The sequence below is a fragment of the Bison bison genome, unplaced genomic scaffold, assembly GCF_000754665.1.
Source record: "Bison bison bison isolate TAMUID 2011002044 unplaced genomic scaffold, Bison_UMD1.0 scf7180017864267, whole genome shotgun sequence".
Taxonomy (NCBI): Eukaryota; Metazoa; Chordata; class Mammalia; order Artiodactyla; family Bovidae; genus Bison; species Bison bison.
In genome coordinates this window covers 2,415,111-2,433,750 of record NW_011494839.1, presented here as the reverse complement: position 1 = coordinate 2,433,750, position 18,640 = coordinate 2,415,111, and the positions used below count along the sequence as shown (strand labels likewise).

Genomic DNA, 18,640 nt, shown 5'->3' with positions numbered 1-18,640 from the left:
TGAAGCTGAAACTCCAATACTTTGGCCACCTGATGTGAATAACTGACTCATTGGAAAAGACCCTGATGCTGCAAAAAACTGAAGACAGAAGGGGACGACAGAGGATGAGATGGTTGGATGGCATCACCGACTCAATGGACATGAGTTTGAGTAAGCTCTGGGAGCTGGTGATGGTCAGGGAGGCCTGGCGTGCTACAGTCCATGGGGTTGCAAAGATTCGGACACAGCTGAGTGACTGAAAAGTTCTGAAAACTGACATTAGGTCATGTCAGGGGTCACTGGGATCTCCTATAATATCCATCAACCCAGTCCATCACAGGCAGAGAACAGAAAGGAGCAGTGACACAGGAGAGCACCGTCACTGTCAGCCCGTGTGTCGTCCTTATCTTTCCTTACAGCGTGGAAACCAAAACTGGGTGAATTAAATCTAGATGTCACAAATCCAGTGTTTCACTCTTCTCTGAAGAGCCACAGAGTCTTTCCTTTTTAAATTAGACAAAAGCTCCACCCAGTCATTTCAGCAGACCTTCTCTGTAGAAGATTTCCTTTCTGGAACAGAAACACATACTCAGTGCCAAATGCCACCCACGTTTCCTTCCTACAGAGTTGTTGGTGATGAACTTATGTGCCACTCACTGTCCTCAGTTCTGACACTCCAGAGCTACCAGTTCCATTGCAAAGGTCAGATTACAGACTAAGTAAATCATGAACCCATTTGACTGTGTTACTATAAGCCTTAACCAAAAGGAAAAGCTCTATCCTATTCTGAAGTATTTTAATGCACAATTATTCTAGGTTTTTGAGGGCCAGAAACATAACACAATCTGTACAGTCCTTTTGGAGGAAAAAAAAAAAAAAAAACATAAAATTACAAATACAAAATTATATCTGAAAGCGAATATCTATCATGAAAAAAAGAAATTACAAAAAATTGCAAGGCTTAAAAACTCATAAACATCTTAAATGTCACAAATTTTGAAAAATAGCAATAGTTTAATTAACTGCCTGGCACATCTTTATAGTACTCCCTGCCATACTTTCTGGGTACATCTTCTTTCATTGCCTCTTTCTTTAATAGCAATTTCATTAACATCATTTACTGTAGGGGCAATAGAAAAATAATTGTCTTTCCTCTAGCATGTCTGTTCAAAATTTGTTTTTTATTATTGGTAGATTAGAAAAATTTCAATTTTACATCTCATTATTGATAAAGTTGTCTAACTTTTTAGGGATGTTATCAAATTTAAGAAAACTCCTATCCAACTTATTTCATATATAAGATGTAAAATTTGGAAGAATTTTTCTACAGACCAAGTTTGAATACACATTTGAAACCCTGTTGCCCCTCCATCACCCGGTGCTTCCAGGATCAGAGCACACTGGACACATTCATAGAGTGTGACACCATGTCTGGTGTGGATCTTCAAGTCTCTTAAGCAATTAAATCGGGATGTTGAGTTACAGAAGTTATCTCTAAGGCCACTTCTACACGAGTATGGCTAGCAGTAATTATACACAGAATTGCTACAAACCACAAAAACATACCCCACAGTTTCTGGTCAAGAGTCGTGGTACAGGGTGGCATTTGCAGATTTACTTGGGTTATTGGGTCTGTTTCATCCATGCAAAAAGGTGTAACCCAACTTCTACCCTTAAGAAATAAAGGAAGGAAGTTCAAAACAGTGGCATCTTCAATAGTCTCTGCAAACTTTAGAACTTGTAGACTTATGCCCATCTCTTTCTCAAAATAAAAATAAAATCCCAGTGGGTTTCTAGGAACACAGGGGAATTCTATTATTCTTATTAATCAACTAGGAGCAAAGAGAAGACAGTATCTTGGCAGGTTGCCCATCCCTCCCTTTTGTCTTGGAAAATTTAAAGCTTGAAAGATAAAGGTAATGGATATCACAAATTAGAAGTTCTACTTTGTGAAATTTCGAGCACTATATGTAAAACAAGCTCATCTAGACCCTATACTCTTCTGTTAGATGAAGGATACAATGAAGTCAAAATTCTACTACCTGAGACAGAACACCTTTCCCTAGGCCTGTGTGTATGTGTGTGTGTGTGAGAGAGAGAGAGAGACAGACAGACAGACAGAGATAGGAAGGAAGGAAGGAAGGAAAGAAAAGAGGAAGGAGGTATAGAAACAAGAGCGTAAATGGAAGCCTAGCTTCACTGAATACCCTGGCAAAGAGAACCGAAAATACAAAAGATAAATTCCGTTGTTTTTTTTTTCCAAGCACTGGTCCTCAAACGACCAATTAAAACCCTAAAATTTCCTTGTGGAGTCATAATTTCCCTATTTTTCTTTGAAGGCAAGGGAATACAGTATTTAAGGGAGAAGATGTTATAGTGTGCTGACCTTGGATCTAAAAACGTGAGAGTCAGTGCAGAGAAAAATCTGTTGACTGCTTAGCTGCTCCTGCCAGTCACCTGGATGAAGCCCAAATAAATTCACAGTCACTGAGCTGAAGAGGCCATATGGCTTGTAATTAGACTCACCCTCAGCCAAGATATTGAGACATTTATTACTATTCAGCATTCATCGCACTTTACTGGCCAGTGAAAGGGCACCAAGGAAGAGATTAAATTCATCCTTCCTCTTTTCACCAATCCCACTCAATCCCCTTCCTAACCATCCCCCAATCCAAAGGGTCTGATTTCTAAAAATAATTTATGGAAAATAACTGTGGTAACTAGTCCAAAGCCCTTTGCTGATAAAGACTGCGCCTGCAATGAGGAAGACCCAGGTTCCATCTCTGGGTCAGGAAGATCCCCTGGAGAGGGAATAGCTACCCACTCCAGTTCTTGCCTGGAGAATCCCATGAACAGAGGAGCCTGGCTGACTATTGTCCACAGGGTTGCAAAGAGTAGGATACAACTGAATAGCTGACAGTTCCACTTTCCTTTTTTTTTTTTTTTTTATGTTGTCATTTTTGACACTATGCCATTTTTTTTTTAATTTTTAATTTTTTTTTTTACTTTACAATATTGTATTGGTTCTGCCAGACATCAACATGAATCTGCCATGGGTGTACGTGTGTTCCCCATCCTGAACCCCCCTCACTTTCTATATGAAAATATCAAGTAAGCATCACCGAGGCCCAGGCCTGGGGAGCAGGACGAGTGAGTCAGCTCAGAATACTGCCCTAGAAGCAGTTCAAAGTGGACCCAAGGCTTCTTCAAAGTTTGCCTGCTAAGGTTCAGTGAACAAATTTACTCGACAGGTTTATCAAGATAGTCTTTCAACCACAAATAATTATTGAGCACTTTTTGCTAGGGGCTGGAGCAAAGATGCCGTCCCTGTGGTCTTAGACCTGACCGTCTAGCAGAGGAGATGGGAAGACAAATAGTAAAGAAATAATCACACAACAAGCTAGTTAACTTAGAGGTACAGTAAGTGTGCCAGAGGAGAGGCACGGGGACTGTGACAGTGAACACTAGGGGGCCTGACCCGGAAGCAGGTAAGGACCGCTTCCCAGAGGGAGTGACACTTAAAGCTGAAAACTTTAAGGAGGAGAAGTTAAGGGGTAGGAGATTATGGGGATGGAGAATTTTATTTATTTGGCTGTGGGTCTTCTAGTTGCAGCACACAGGCTTAGTTGCCGCCAGGCATGTGGGATCCTAGTTTCCCGCATCCCCTGCAATGGAAGGTGGATTCTTAGCTACTGGATCACCAGGGAAGTCCCAGAAGGGAGGAATCTTGATAACTGGCACAGCACAATCTCTCTTTATCCTGTGGACAAGAGGGTAAATGGAGCTGTAGATGCTGGGCAAGGCGGGGATAGTCTTATTAGGCTGTTCTATTGCATAGTTTTTATCAAGAAATAGAATGAAGTAGAAGTTATGCAGAGATCATATTTGCAAATAACCCCAAACTGGGCTACATCCAGACAAGGGCTCATACCATCAAAGCAAAATGTGAAAAGCAGAAAACAGCTGGAATCCCGGAAAGTTTGCTAGACAAGAGCAAGAGCCGTAGGATTTAACTAGGAAGAGGGGAGAGGGAGTTGAGAGAAAACCCAGAAGGTTCTGGGGAAGAAAAGCAAAAAGGTGGTATCAGTCGCTCAGTCATGTCCGACTCTTTATGACCCCATGAACTGTACTCTTTGAACACCACCAGGCTCCTTTGTCCATGGAATTCTCCAGGCAAGAATACTGGAGTGGGTAGTCATTCCCTTTTCCAGGGGATCGTCCCAAACCAGGGATCGAACCTGGAGGTGAAATATTATTCAACCTTAAAAAGGAATGAAGTACTGAAAAATACTATAGGATGAAAGAACCTGGAAACATTATGCTAAGTGAAAGAAGCCAGACGCAAAAGGACAAATACAGTATAACCCCATCTACATGAAATATCCAGACTGGTAAACTCATGGAGGCAGAAAGCATATTGGTGGTTGCCAGGGCCTGGGTTGGGGCGTGGGGGAGAGGAGGGGAGGAGGAACAGGTAACAACTGCCTAATATGTACTGGGCTTCCTTTGCGGAACTGTTTTGCAACTAGATAGAAGCAGTGAATTATATATTTAGTGTATTATGAATGTACTAACTTGTTCACATTAAAATGGTTTGTTTTATGTTATGTGAATCTCACTTCAATTAAAAAATATCTGTAGTAGAGGAGAGGGGTATACCAAGAGTTGACTACAGAAAGAAGCTAAACACCCTTTCTTCAGAAAAGGAGAAGGTTCTTTGTTTCCTGCAAATTCACTCATGAGGCAAGGAGCAGAGGATACCACAAAGCATCAATATTCACAAGTGTGGGGAAACAGGAAAGTTGATCATCAGCCTTTATGCCAGCTATCTCGAGAACAGTACACTGTTGGTGGCTAAGACAGGAAAGGGCTTTGAATTACACAGTTCCATTTCAAGCCCCAACTCTGTTAGTTACTGGTAGAGATTTGGGGGGTAATTCACTTATTTTATCTGTTATTGTTTCTACTTATCCAGCATATACAAGCAAATATTACGACCTGATTATTGCCATTACCTTTAAGTTCTTTGCTTGCTGTTCCCTCTTCAGAGGTAACTCTTATTTTAAATCGTGTTTGATCATTTTCCTTTTTAAATCTCAATCTTATTGAGATTTTTACTTGACATACAACACTGTATGAGTTTGAAGTGTCAGTGCAGGATTTGAAGCCTTTCGGGGTCTGATTAAGCCTTTTGTTGTTTCTACTGGCTCTTACCCAGTCTTCACTGTTTCTATTTTTAACTTCCACTCACTCTCACCCCCTTCTCTCAGTCTCTCTCCTTCTCTTTCTCCTTATCTCTCCTACCTGTTTTAACTATGAGTTTATTTCTTGCAATTTGTTGGGGATTCTTTAAGGCTTGGGTTGAAGGTTGGGGTCATCCACTTCTGCTCAGTGCTTTTGCACTGGACCATTTTAAACTAAATTTTCAGCCTGAAGTTTCTTGGAACACATAGGTATTATAAATTTGGCCTGCCAAATTGTCTGCTCACTGACTTGCCAATAAACATTTTTAAAAAGGCTCTTCCCTGCTTCACAAAAACTCAAGACCAGCACATTTCCTTGTAGATTTAGGAGTATGGTGCTTTAGACACCACATAATCATCCAGGGTACTAGCTTTTTGTGGACTTGTGGCTTCTCTGTTGGCCCAGAAAGTAAAGAATCCACTTGCCAATGCAAGAGACCTAGATTTTATCCCTGGGTTGGAAAGATCCCCTGGAGTAGGAAATGGCAACCCACTCCTGTATTCTTGCCTGGAAATTCCCATGGACAGAGAAGCCTGGTGAGCTACAGTCCATGAGGTCGCAGAGTCAGACACAACTGAGCAAGTAACACTTCACTTTTACTTTTGTGGACAACTTCTATTAGACTCCTCACCTAAGCAAGCTCTGGGTTTTGACCTCTCTCCCAACCAGGGCCATATTTGCAATTGTCCACTGCACAACTCTAGGAGGTACTTTTCATGTAGACTTAACAGGTAGTCTATATGACATGGGTGGTAGCCCTGTCCTCATACCCACAAAATGGTAACTAAAGCTTAAGTTTATTGGTTTTAGAAAATTGCCTTGGGGTGAAAGTTGCCTTTAGTGCTTTGGTTTTAAAATTTTATAACTGAAAGAACTTAAGTGAAGAATAAAGACTATAAATCCTCCCTTTTGAAGGCCTTTAAAAGGTAGGATCCTCAATATTTTAGGAATTGAATTGGCTTGCCAATCATCACTTCAACAAAAATATCTACCACTTGCCCCCGTTAAAGGAAACATAACATGCTACGAGGGTGCTTATTGGTTTTCTTTGTTTATTTTTAGATATGGACTTTCCAGTTGTTCTCCAGCCCACAAATGCAAATGAGAAAACACAGCTAATCAGAGAAGAACCTCGAAGTTATTGTACAGACTCTTAATATTGAGCCCACTGGGGGTCCACAGTACCTCCTCTTGGTTCAGCCATGTCTCCAGGTGGTCTTGCTGGGGGAGGGGAGGGGACATGAAATGCTGTGAACTTTTCCACATTTGTATTTTATCTTTAGGTTAAGGAAAGATGACTACTACATAATTTTCTCAGTATGCAGAGTCACTCTTTGAGTAGAATTCCTAATGGAAACACATTCCATTTTGATGAATAAAGGCCTGAAGAGTTGTTTTATGCTCCTTGCCTGAGGTAAGACAGTGGCATTGGACAGGCTTTTTGAGCCTTCCCTTTATGTGAGCCAGACCTCAGTCCTCAAGACTACAGTTGTATTCTGAAACCAAAGCCACTTTTCATCTATTTAACTAAATGCAGTATTAACATCTGCCTTTAAATATCATCAGCAAAACATACATGAGAATTTAGGAGGAATTTCTTGTGTGTGTAGAGATTTTTTTCCTGTCATATACAATATGGCCACAGAAATATTTCAGGAGGCAGGAAGAAATTATTAGGTAAAGACAAATCATATTAAAGTATAGTTTTGAAAGATTACAAATTATCACTTACTGAAAACTAACAAACCAGGAAGAAAGAAGTTTTCTGTGTACTTTTAGATGGGCATAAAAATAAAAACAGAACTTCAGCCCTGTGAAATGTTATAAATGATCCCAAAAAAATCATTCTGGGCACAAAACAGCCCCCAACAATGTGTCTGACAATTGTAAGTTAAACTATTTTTTGTCCAACAGGCTTAGATCAGCCACACTAAGACAAAGAAACACATGAGGTAAAGGACAGAATTCTAAATTCTATAATTTAAATTTAAAGGCATATCACTTATCCCATTTTCAGCCATGACAGTGATCAGAAATACTGCCCGTGTTGAACATCTATGCTCACAGGTCATCTCTGCATTTACTTGATTCTTACATTCATAAGGTGGTAGAAGCCATATGCTATTTCTAAAACAGTAAGCAGCAAGTGTTTTTTTTTTTTCCAGGTCTTCCCTAGTTCTTAATGTAAGGTTAGATTTTTCAAGATCTTATGTTTTTACATAATATTGCATGAAATGCCATTTCCTTTTTTCTTTGTTTCTTATTCTACCCCCCCCATTACAGTTAATTAAAGTTAAATATACATTGTAAGTGAGAATTGGTGTTATAGCTCTGACAGTTCTGACATAATTAAAAATCTAACTCGTGTGTTACTGGAATTTTTTTTTTAATCAGCATAATTAAGTACAAAGGGCCCCGGTTTGAAATTTAAGAACCTGGTTCTAACTAAGCACTCACAAACTAGCCCTGTGACCAAGTGAGATAAGAATGATATGGCTAATCTCTCTATGACTCTGTTTTCATACCTTCTCTGTTTACCTTCCAAACTGTTGCAGGACCAAGTAAAATAGCTGAAAGAACTCCAAAAAGTTAAGTACTTAACAAGTTTAAGATGGTTTTATATGAGTTTGTATATGTTGATACACAGAGACAAATGTGATGAGACTTCTGTATATAAACTCTCTCCCAACAAGACCCATGAAAATACCCAATACTAATAGCCCAGTGACCAGCAGGTGCTCAGAACTGTACTCAACACATGAGTAACTTTCCATTTGAAGGGAACAATGAGATGAACAGCCCCACCTCTGAGTACTTGGAGCCACTTCTTTTCCTTCCTGAGGTCTCTAAGCAAAACAGCAGTCCTGCTGTTGAATAGTAAACTACAAGTCACAAAACTCATCTTTTTCTCCCCTCAACCTCACTTTTCTTTCTCACAGAAAACTTTCTACTTCCACCCCCAGCTTTCCCACAGAGCCAGTACAAGAGTGGTTTTGATGAAAATAGGTCATGAATTAGAATCCCAATCAGATGTGGAATTAAATTCCTGGAGGTGTTCCAGCCAAGGTTTCCTACATAGGGCTAGTTTTAGTTACAGTGCTGCATGGCAAGTGTAAGCACATGGATGTCTGTGAGTGAGGGAATGAGTTCTACAGAATGCCCCTTAGCTACACAGGAACAAGGACCAACTCTCCATCTGAGGAGGGGCCACATAAGCATCTTGTGGAGTTGCCATCTGGAATTGCCTGCTATTATTATGAATCCACAAACATCTTAGCAGACAAGCATCAAGGAAAGAAGGGACTTGCTGACTGTGATCCTCAACAACGATACCAGTTCATGAAGGGTTGAATGAACTGCCCACTTCAGTGGCTCACTACCTAATCCTGGCCTCCAGGCTATAAGAGTAGAGGGTTTCATGAATCAACTATTTACTTTTTTGCTGTCTTAAATTTGTTGTTGTTCAGTGGCAGAGTTGTGTCCGACTCTTGTGACCCCCATGGACTGTAGCCCGCCAGGCTTCTCTGTCCATGAAGCGAAGTGAAGTGAAGTGAAAGTCGCTCAGTCATGTTCGACTCTTTGTGACCCCCATGGATGTCATACAGTCCATGGAAGTCTCCAGGTCAGAATACTGGAGGAGGTAGCCTTTCCCTTCTCCAGGGGATCTTCCCAACCCAGGGATTGCATTGCAGGTAGATTCTTTACCAGATGAACCACAAAGGAAGCCCCTCTGTCCATGGGATTTCTCTGTTTGGCACTCAAACCTCTGACCCAATTTTAGAATTTATTTATTTTTTTAAATTTCAGCAGCCTGCCACCCCTTCTCATGGGTGAGAAGGCAAATGTCCGCTTCCAGGGCAACAGTCCTCAAAGCAAAGAAAGACCTTTATTTGACAATCACAGGTCCTCCTCTCCAAAATTCCTCTTCTTCTGCCCTGAAGCCCTCCTGAGAACCTAAGTAATAGTCATCTTCATATTATTCCTGAGCAGTTCTAGACCACAAAGGCCCAGAAATTTAGATTAAGTCATGAAAAACCAGCTTCTGTAAAATAAAGTTATTTCCACATTGTAGGTGGTTCACATTAGCAGTGATTTCAGAACTACATCTTAGAGTGAGCCTTTACATCTGTATTCTGCACCACACTAAAATATGAAGAGGCTACTAAATACTTGTTGACTAACTGATCAATTCTCATAACATAGACCATTTCTGAGAAAAGCCTTTCTCCAAAAGGAGACCTAAACATGCTCAGTGCCAGATGAAGGGGTAAGTGTGGTACAACTTTCTGGAATTTTGATGCTATTCCAGGGCTGTCCTCAAGCAAAACTGAATTCCTAGAATCAAATAAGCAGTTACCGGACAGTTGTTAACACATTCTGCTCATTTCTAGGCTGCCAACTGAGCTTTATAATCGCTGAAAAATCTATCAATTTTTCCCATGCCTGAAAGCCCCCAGGCACATCCTTGTTCCCAGGTCCAGGAAGATGGATCTTACCTATGAGGGTTTTTTCTTTTTACTTCTGAGTAATCTGCTCTGGTACCCAAATTTCTCCATTCCTGAGACGCTGTCCAGATTGATGAATCTCAAGGTTTCATCTATAATATACTTTCTTTTCTGGTGAAGAATTGTTGGGGGAAATTTTTAGTACAAATATTCACTCTGGGAACGAGATTTCAACATTTTCTTAATTATCTTTAGAATGATCTATTTGGGCATGTATATACATTAACCATTTACTAAACTGATATTTTCAGAATTATAATCACAAAAAACCAATATTTTAAAGCTAACCTAGGAAGCTTTATAAAAGCAACAAATGAAAGCCGTTAAGCAATGAAAATTACTGCCTGTGTATTAAGTGCTAGTTACTCAGTCCTTTCCAACTCTTTGTGACCTCATGGATTGTGGCCCACCAGGCTCCTCTGTCCTCGGAGATCTCCAGGCAAGAATACTGAAGTGGGTTGCCATTTCCTTCTCCGGGGGATCTTCCCAACCCAGGGATCAAACCTGGGTCTCCTGCACTGCAGGAAGATTCTTTACCATCTGAGCCATCAGGGAAGCCCATATATTGATTAACTTATTATTAATGGCTAATAATTTTCTGTAAAGTGCCTTCAAAATTTCTTTAATGTATTTAGCAAGGAATTTATTTTCTAACTCGATACACAGGAAACTAGGAAATTTAATTTTTAGATACCAAAATCTGAAAGGTACATGTTATTCTGAATAAGAGGATAAAGTCTTAATAGAAAATAAAAATGATTCACTTCCCTGCTTATCTCCTGCTTTTCTTAGTTTCATTGCTTACTTCTTCTTAACCCATCCCATCCCCCAAACTAACGGATTTGAAAGGAGGTGGACTGTGTTGGCTTTTAGGATCACAGGTGTGTTTGAAGAAAGATGGTTCATTCTTTCATAAATTAAAATTATAAATTAACAATAATAACCAGTAGTCATTGTGCTCCCTGGTGGCTCAGTGGTAAAGAACCTGCCTGCTGATGCAGGAGATGTGGCTTCAGTCCCTGGGTTGGGAAGATCCTGTAGAGAAGGAAATGGCAAATCCCTCCAGTGTTCTTGCCTGGGAAATCCCATGGGCAGAGGAGCCTCATGGGCTACAGTTCATGGAGTCTCAAGAGGCAGATATGACTTAGCAACTGAACAACAACAACATTGTCCTCAGTACCTGACACTGTCCTATATTAGCTTTATATATTTTATATTTATATAGTAACTTAATGCTCTCAACAACCTATGAGACAAGTACAATCAGCATTATCATTCCCCATTTTTCAGACAAAGAAACTAAAACAGGTTAAGTACCTTGGCCAAGATCACCCAGTTAGTGAGGGGTACAGCAGGCTGGTCATTGAGTCCATGATCTTAATGCCACACTACATTATTTACTACTACATTTGTCCTTCAAAACAAACCCTCTATACCTCCCTATCCACCTCCTTCCCAGAGTCCTTTTGTTTTCAAAAGAACTTTCTCTCCTGTCACTTCTTTTATTATCTACCTTTCTCTTCAACTGCCCTTTGCTGTTCAAGAAGATTCCTACAGAACAGGGGTCCCCAACCTCTGGGATCTAATGCCTGATGATCTGAGGTAAAGCTGATGCAACAATAATAGAAATAATGTACACAATAAATGAAATGCACTTGAATCATCCTGAAACACCCACCTCCCGCCCCAGACCATGGAAAAATCGTCTTCCATGAAACCAGTCCCTGGTGCTAAAGAGGGTGGGGACCACTGGACTAGTGAATAGCCTTACTGAAATTCCAGTGACTTCCTCAAGTAAATCCTCAAAGCCTCAAAATCCTCAAATTCCTAAGAATTAGCAATCCTTTATTATTTCTCCGTAGTACAAAGGACATACAACTTAGCAAACTGACTTTTTCTAAAGGAACTTTACCTGCAACCATTTAAAATAAATATGTGTGTGTCTTGTGTGAGTATATATATATTCTGTAATAATTTGTTTTACTTTTTGCCCTATGCCAATTTTCCATTTTATGCTCCACACACTGGATCAACCTGTGCTTTGTTTTTTCCCTCTGGTACTCACAACTGCTGAACCTACTCTACATGTTATATATAATCAATATACTGTCTGTCTGCCTCCAGAATGTGTGCTCCATCAGAGCAGGGATTTGTGCCTGTTTTGTTTACTGCTGCATCTCCAGCACTAGAGCAATACAATACCTAACACATAGTAGAGACTAACGGAGAAGGCAATGGCACCCCACTCCAGTACTCTTGCCTGGAAAATCCCATAGATGGAAGAGCCTGGTGGGCTACAGTCTATGGGGTCGCTAAGAGTCGGACACGACTGAGCGACTTCTCTTTCACTTTTCCTTTCATGCATTGGAGAAGGAAATGGCAACCCACTCCAGTGTTCTTGCCTGGAGAATCCCAGGGACGGGGGAGCCTGGTGGGCTGCCGTCTCTGGGGTCGCACAGAGTCGGACACGACTGAAGTGGCTTAGCAGCAGCAGCAGTAGAGATTAAATAAATGTTTGTTAAAGGAATATGAATCTCTAAAGGAAATCTCCCTGCAACATCCTCCCAGACTCCCACCCTTCAAATCATGCCTTTGGGAAAGACACTGTGTGAACAAGATGAGAGCCCTCCTCTCCCTGAGCGTGAAAGACTAAACGAGTTTGCAAAGGCTTGTGGAGCCTTGGGATGTGGCTGGGTTGGTCTTGCCATCTCCCTGTAGTACAAGTGGCTCCTGTTAACCACCTTAATGGAGGTGGGGAGCTGTGGGCTAGTCTCATTAAGATCTTTAGATGTAGTGATCTGGCATATAATTCAGGGTTTAGTGTGGCTTAATAATACAATCAATTCTCATTATCACAGATTCCAGGTTTGCGAATTTGCCTACTTGTTATTATTCATTCAGTTCAGTTCAGCCGCTCAGTCATGTCTGACTCTTTTCGACCCCATGGACTGCAGCACACCAGGCCTCCCTGTCCATTGCCAACTCCCAGAGTTTATTCAAACTCATGTCCATCAAGTTAGTGATGCCATCCAACCATCTCATCCTCTGTCGTCCCCTTCTCCTCCTGCCTTCAATCTTTTTCAGCATCAGGATCTTTTCCAATGAGTCAGTACTTCCCATCAGGTGGCCAATGTATTTGAGTTTCAGCATCAGTCCTTCCAATGAATATTCAGGACTGATTTCCTTTAGGATTGACTGGCTGGATCTCCTTGCAGTCCAAGGGACTCTCAAGAGTCTTCTCCAACATCAGAGTTCAAAAGCATCAATTCTTCAGTTATCAGCTTTCTTTATAGTCCAACTCTCACATCCATACATGACTACTGGATAAACCATAGCTTTGACTATACAGACCTTTGTTGGCAAAGTAATGTCTCTGCTTTTTAATATGCTGTCTAGGTTGGTCATAACTTTTCTTTCAAGGAGCAAGCGTCTTTTAATTTCACGGCTGCAGTCATCACCATCTGCAGTAATTTTGGAGCACAAAAAAATAAAGTCTGACACTGTTTCCACTGTTTACCCATCTATTTGCCATGAAGTGATGGGACCAGATGCCATGATCTTAGTTTTCTGAATGTTGAGCTTTAAGCCAACTTTTTCACTCTCCTCTCTCATTTTCATCAAGAGGCTCTTTAGTTCTTCTTCGCTTTCTGCCATAAGGGTGGTGTCATCTGCATATCTGAGGTTATTGATGTTTCTCCCGGCAATCTTGATTCCAGCTTGTGCTTCATCCAGCCCAGTGTTTCTCATGATGTACTCTGCATATAAGTTACATAAGCAGTGTGACAATATACAGCCTTGATGTATTCCTTTCCCTATTATTCATTTATAACCCCCCATATCAGTACTCACAGTGCTTTCGTGGTCACTTGCAGAGACACACAGAACAGCAAAAGATCCCAGCTGCCCAGGGTACATGCTCCCAGCAGAGAATAACAAGATAACATTCTTTTTGTTTCAGCCCTCTTACTGTAAACAAGTATCACTTTTTTTGGTGTGTGCTTTCTATTTGAATCTCATTGTTTAAAATTCTTAAAAGCACAGAGCTGTCTCCTGTTTCTAAGCACAAGAGGTTATAGTGTGCCTTATAGAGAAAATATGTGTGTTAGATAAGCTTCTTCCAGGTATGAGTAATAGTGCTATTGGGCATGAGTTCAATGTTACTGCATCAAAAATATGCAGGTATCTTAACAGAAGCATAAATAAAACAAGGTTGCGTATTAAATAAGGTGTCTTAACAGAAGCATGAATAAAACAAGGTTGTGTATCGATCACTTAATGATGAAAATGTTGTGAACAGAGGCTCACAGAAACTTAGCCCTATATTTCCCCAGGAGCAATGGTTCAGTATTTACTAAATCAGTGTTTGTGGTGTCTTCATAGACCCTAACTACCACGAATAACAAGAATCAACTGTAGCTCCCCTGGAACAGTTCCCTTTCTGACCTTGGAAATAGCACCTCTGTGGTTTCTCACAAACAACCTTCTTGGAGACAGTAAATATTTACAGGAAGCCATGGATGAGGACTCAGTAAACCCGAATTCAACTCTGCTTCCCGAGTCTGGAGGGTCATCCTGAGGAAATTATTTAACCTTTCTTTGTAGGGCCTTGTGATCTGTAGAACGGTTTCCTTAATTAAAAAGGAAGAATGTGAAAGTACTTTCAAGCGGATATGTGTAAGGTATTTTTCCAAGTTGAACAAGGGCTTTTCAGATCTCAGGATACCTTGGCATGATTTTCATGGAGCATCACTGTTAACAAATTTTAGAAACTTGATCATTGTGTTTGAGAGATAAGAAGAGCGCTCCCTTTAGTAAATGGAACACTTTGTTACTCCCAGAACGTCCTGGTCGTCATTTGTTCTTGCCTGACGTCAGAAACTGCCTTTCAACCTCCTTCCTCCCAGGGAGCAGTCCAGCATCCAGTCACTCTAACTCAAGTGCCCATCTGGTGACAAGTAGTGCCAAGGAAGGAGTCCTGGCTGGTGACTCAGGAAAGCTGAGATCTTATCTGCCATTGTTCAACTTTGTTACTGAAGGTAAGTTATTTCACAGCTTTGGGCACCAGTTCCTTCATTTAAAAGTAATTTTCATTAAATGCTGTCCTAGATGACAACTATGGGAAGGGGCTGATAGAGGATGAGATGGTTGAATGGCATCATCGACTCAATGGACATGAGTTTGAGCAAACTCCGGGAAATGCTGAAGGACAGGGAAGCCTGGGGTGCTGCAGTCCCTGGGGGATGCAGAGTCAGACATGACTTAGGGACTGAACTGAGCTCATGGGACTGACTGCCCCACACGTATTTGGATGTGGTCAAACAAAACAATACCAAACAGTACAGGAAAGAAAGCATGTTTCTCTTTCCTCACTATCTCTGTATCGGTTCGCTGGGGCTCCCATAACAAAATATCACAGGCTGGCTGGCTTGAACAACAGTTTATTTTCTCAGTTGTGGTGGCTAGAAGATCAAGATCAAGAAGTCAGCAGGTTTGATTTCTTCAGAGGCCTCTCTCCTGGGCTTGCAGATGCTTGCTTCTTGTCATGTGTTCACACGATTGTCTATGTCTGGTGTTTCTCTCTCTTCCTAAATCCTTATAAGGACATTAGTCATATTCGATGAGGGCCCACCCTAACAACATCATTTTAATTATCTCTTTAAAGGGCCTATCTTCAAATAAAGCCACATTTTGAAAGCCAGAGGTTCAATATAAGAAGGGGAGACACAAGTTAGCCCACAACACAGGTCATTAGTTTCTCAAAATCATCCCAGATTTCAGTTTCCCATATATTTAGATGGTGAGTTCTTTATAAAGCTCTATGTACTTGCTTTGTTTTTTTAGAAATTTCTAATTAGTTTTGGTTTTCTTTTTGAGAAAAGTGACATGCCTTTATCGTATCTGCAAGTTCTTACTGTGAAATAATCCATTCCTTCATCAAAGATCATCTTCCTAGAACCCCCCTGACCTCTTTCGTTTTTCCTAAGTTGTCTGATTGCTTTATTGACTTGCTGCATCACTGTCAACCTGGGATTTGTGGGCCTCTGAACTTTGAGCACCTGCCTCTGTGCCTGAAACCTCTTGGGGAGACCCGTGGGGAGAATGGTTCTGTTACTGCAAGCTTCTAGATTGTGTATATTCTGAACTGTGATTTTTCTCCATCTTGGGACATGCATCCTTTCAGACTCATTTGCTTTCCACAATCCCAGAAATTATTTAAAACCTGAAGTTTGCTCATTGCACCTGCTTTGTTTTCCATGTGTGAGTTTTTCTTCTTGCATATCTTTATTATCTTTCACTGGGACCCTACGAAGGAAGGACGTAATCGTATGTAGCCAACCTTTCTCATTGTATCCTCTCATGACTGGAAGAGAGGCATGTCTCTGTGGCCTCTTTTATAAGGACACTAATTCTATTCATAAGGGCTCAGCCCTCACGACTTAATCACCTCCCATAAGCTCCACCTCCTAATACCATCAACTGGGCATAAGGTTTTCAACATAGGAATCTGGGGCCACCCTGCACCACTGCCCCTCACTTGGGGAGGGGCTCAGGGGACATGAACGTTACATAATAGTGAAGCCACACCCGACAGTAACTACCCTAAGAAAAGGGAGTAAAGAAAAAGGGCAGCAGGCACGCAGGGGATGAAGAGGAAGGGGGGTGTCTCAGTTTTAACACACGAGTTGGGAGTTTTTCCCCAAGTTAGGAGTCAGACGGCGTCCAGAGAGCCATAGCCGGCCGGTCTTTGTGCGCATGCGTAAAACAAAGCTCCGCCAACGACAGCCTTCTTGTCTGGCTCTCTCCATTGCGCATGCTCACTGTGATCTCTTAGGCAAACGCGCTCCGGTTTTTCTGTATTGAATCTCAGCGGGCGGGGTCCACATCTCGGCTGTCCCTTCGATAGCTCAGTTGGTAGAGCGGAGGACTGTAGTTGATATTCTAGCCGAGAGACATCCTTAGGTCGCTGGTTCGACTCCGGCTCGAAGGAGACAAATGTACTTTTGTCGAGCCTCCTCTGATTTATCATCCTTTCCACGCAGGGGTTTCCCTGATAATCCATTACGTTCCAGAAAACAGGTGAGAGCTCTTTCGCGGCAGCTTTGGTCTATGGCAGCCTCCTGGGTGTGAAATCTTTTGCGAATCCCAGAATCAGGGACATGAAGTCCAAGTTCCCAGAGGAGCAGAGTCAACTCTTCGCGGGGCGGCTGCCGGGTCAAGGTTTTCTGCTCGTTTCTAAAGCGTCTGTGGCGTTTCCGAACCCCTGAGTCACAAAACAGCCACGCCGCGTCCCCGGGGTCAGCCCCCCAACCTTGGCTTCAGAGCACAGGCGAGGTCGGCGATGCGAGTGCTCGTGGCGGCGGCCGGAGGAGGTGGGAGATCGGCAAGGGGGGTCCTGTGCCCAGGAAACGAAAGTACACGAAGCGTAGAAACCCGAGTCAAAGTTACCAGGATAAGTTGAGAGGGCGTTCTTCCGCTCCCTTCGATAGCTCAGCTGGTAGAGCGGAGGACTGTAGACGTATGTCGCCGGCCATCCTTAGGTCGCTGGTTCGATTCCGGCTCGAAGGAGAGGGTCTTAATTTTGTTGCTTTGGCCTTAAACTATGAAGAAAGGTCAAAAATGTGGTCAAGAATATTTATCTTCTCTTGTAAAAGCTCTGATCTCTCTCTAGAGGAAGAGATAACCAGCCGTGGCCAGCGGTGGGGGATTAGCTCAAATGGTAGAGCGCTCGCTTAGCATGCGAGAGGTAGCGGGATCGATGCCCGCATCCTCCAGTTTTTCTCTTGGTCTCCGGGTGGTAGTTTTTCTTTAGATTCTCATTCGAATCTAAGTAGAGCTGAAAGTTAGCCGTAGGGCAAGTGAGAAGCTAGGCAAGCTCTTGAGGTTACCGCTACTAAAACTTCCCAGGCAAGGGCTAACGGGTGCTTGCAGGGGTATATTTAAAATTTTTAAAGTTTTAGACCCATTTACTTTGCATAGTTCACGAAATTGGTTCTTTTTCTTTCCAAAATTGTCGACAGACTGCAGTCACGTCTGCCGGATCGATGGCTGCACTTAAAGGGACCCATATGAGCCTAAACTGCCCATCGTTAGGGGGAACCGACAGAGAAACAAACAGAAAAACAAAACAAAACAAAACCCAGAACTTGGAAAAGGACGCTGGCTACTTTAAACTTATGTTGAGCCTGGGAGGAGAGGACTGTTCTTGTCCATCTCAACTGCATATAGTGGGATGCCTGGCTCTTGGCAGATCCAAGACAGATACAATAAAGGAAGGGGTACCTGAGGACAGATAAGGAAGTGGGAAAATCCCTGGACCCAGAGGCTTCTTGTTTGAGGATTCTAACGTCATTTCCCACCTGGGAAGTAACTTTGGAGAATTAACTAGAGACCACCACCAGGAAGGACTCAACTGGGCTGCCCTAGAGTGTAGCCTGTTTGGTTAAACAAAGATGTGACAAAAACAAACACAGATACACACAGTCACTGAAAGATTCAGAAATTTAGCAGAACACACACAAAGCCTTTCCTGGTAATAAAGTCTTTTCATCATAATTTCCCATACGATAGCCATGAAAAAGTTGCGCAAACCATACTGCCGGTTGTCAACACAAAATATAAACCTTCTAGACAAAGGCAGAAATAATACCTTTTGTGAGGGTTAACAATTAAGAAATGAAAGTACTTTTATTTATGTCCATTTTAGGATTCTAGACAACCTGTATATTTTTGTTATCAGTGGGTACAACCTGCCATTTTTTATTGGCATATCTTTCATTTTCTAGGGCAGCCTCCATTTTAAATTGTTTTCAATAAAGTCTCTTAGTTGGATGTATAATGATTGACTTAAACGCTATCATTTTTGTGAAAACAAATTTACAAAGTAGGAAAAAGAATCCTTTTATCAGATATAT

General features: G+C 41.7%; 1 protein-coding gene and 3 non-coding genes across 4 annotated transcripts in view; all 4 read left to right on the top strand.

Annotated features, from left to right (window-relative positions):
• DNAJC5B (DnaJ (Hsp40) homolog, subfamily C, member 5 beta) overlaps nucleotides 1–6,616 on the top strand; it is a 93,097-nt gene extending 86,481 nt beyond the window's left edge. Inside the window, exon 7 of the mRNA XM_010848477.1 lies at nucleotides 6,286–6,616. Within this exon, the coding sequence (XP_010846779.1) occupies nucleotides 6,286–6,380 (95 nt within the window). The 3' untranslated portion in view covers nucleotides 6,381–6,616. The remainder of the gene's footprint in view (nucleotides 1–6,285) is intronic.
• A 10,006-nt stretch (nucleotides 6,617–16,622) lies between these two features.
• Nucleotides 16,623–16,716, top strand: TRNAY-GUA. The gene is made up of 2 exons: nucleotides 16,623–16,659; nucleotides 16,681–16,716. It is a non-coding gene; the product is annotated as a tRNA-Tyr (tRNA).
• Nucleotides 16,717–17,205: 489 nt separating this feature from the next.
• On the top strand, nucleotides 17,206–17,294 carry TRNAY-GUA. Its single transcript is given in 2 exon segments — nucleotides 17,206–17,242; nucleotides 17,259–17,294. It is a non-coding gene; the product is annotated as a tRNA-Tyr (tRNA).
• Nucleotides 17,295–17,427: 133 nt separating this feature from the next.
• TRNAA-AGC lies at nucleotides 17,428–17,500 on the top strand. The gene has a single exon. It is a non-coding gene; the product is annotated as a tRNA-Ala (tRNA).
• Nucleotides 17,501–18,640: the final 1,140 nt, after the last annotated feature.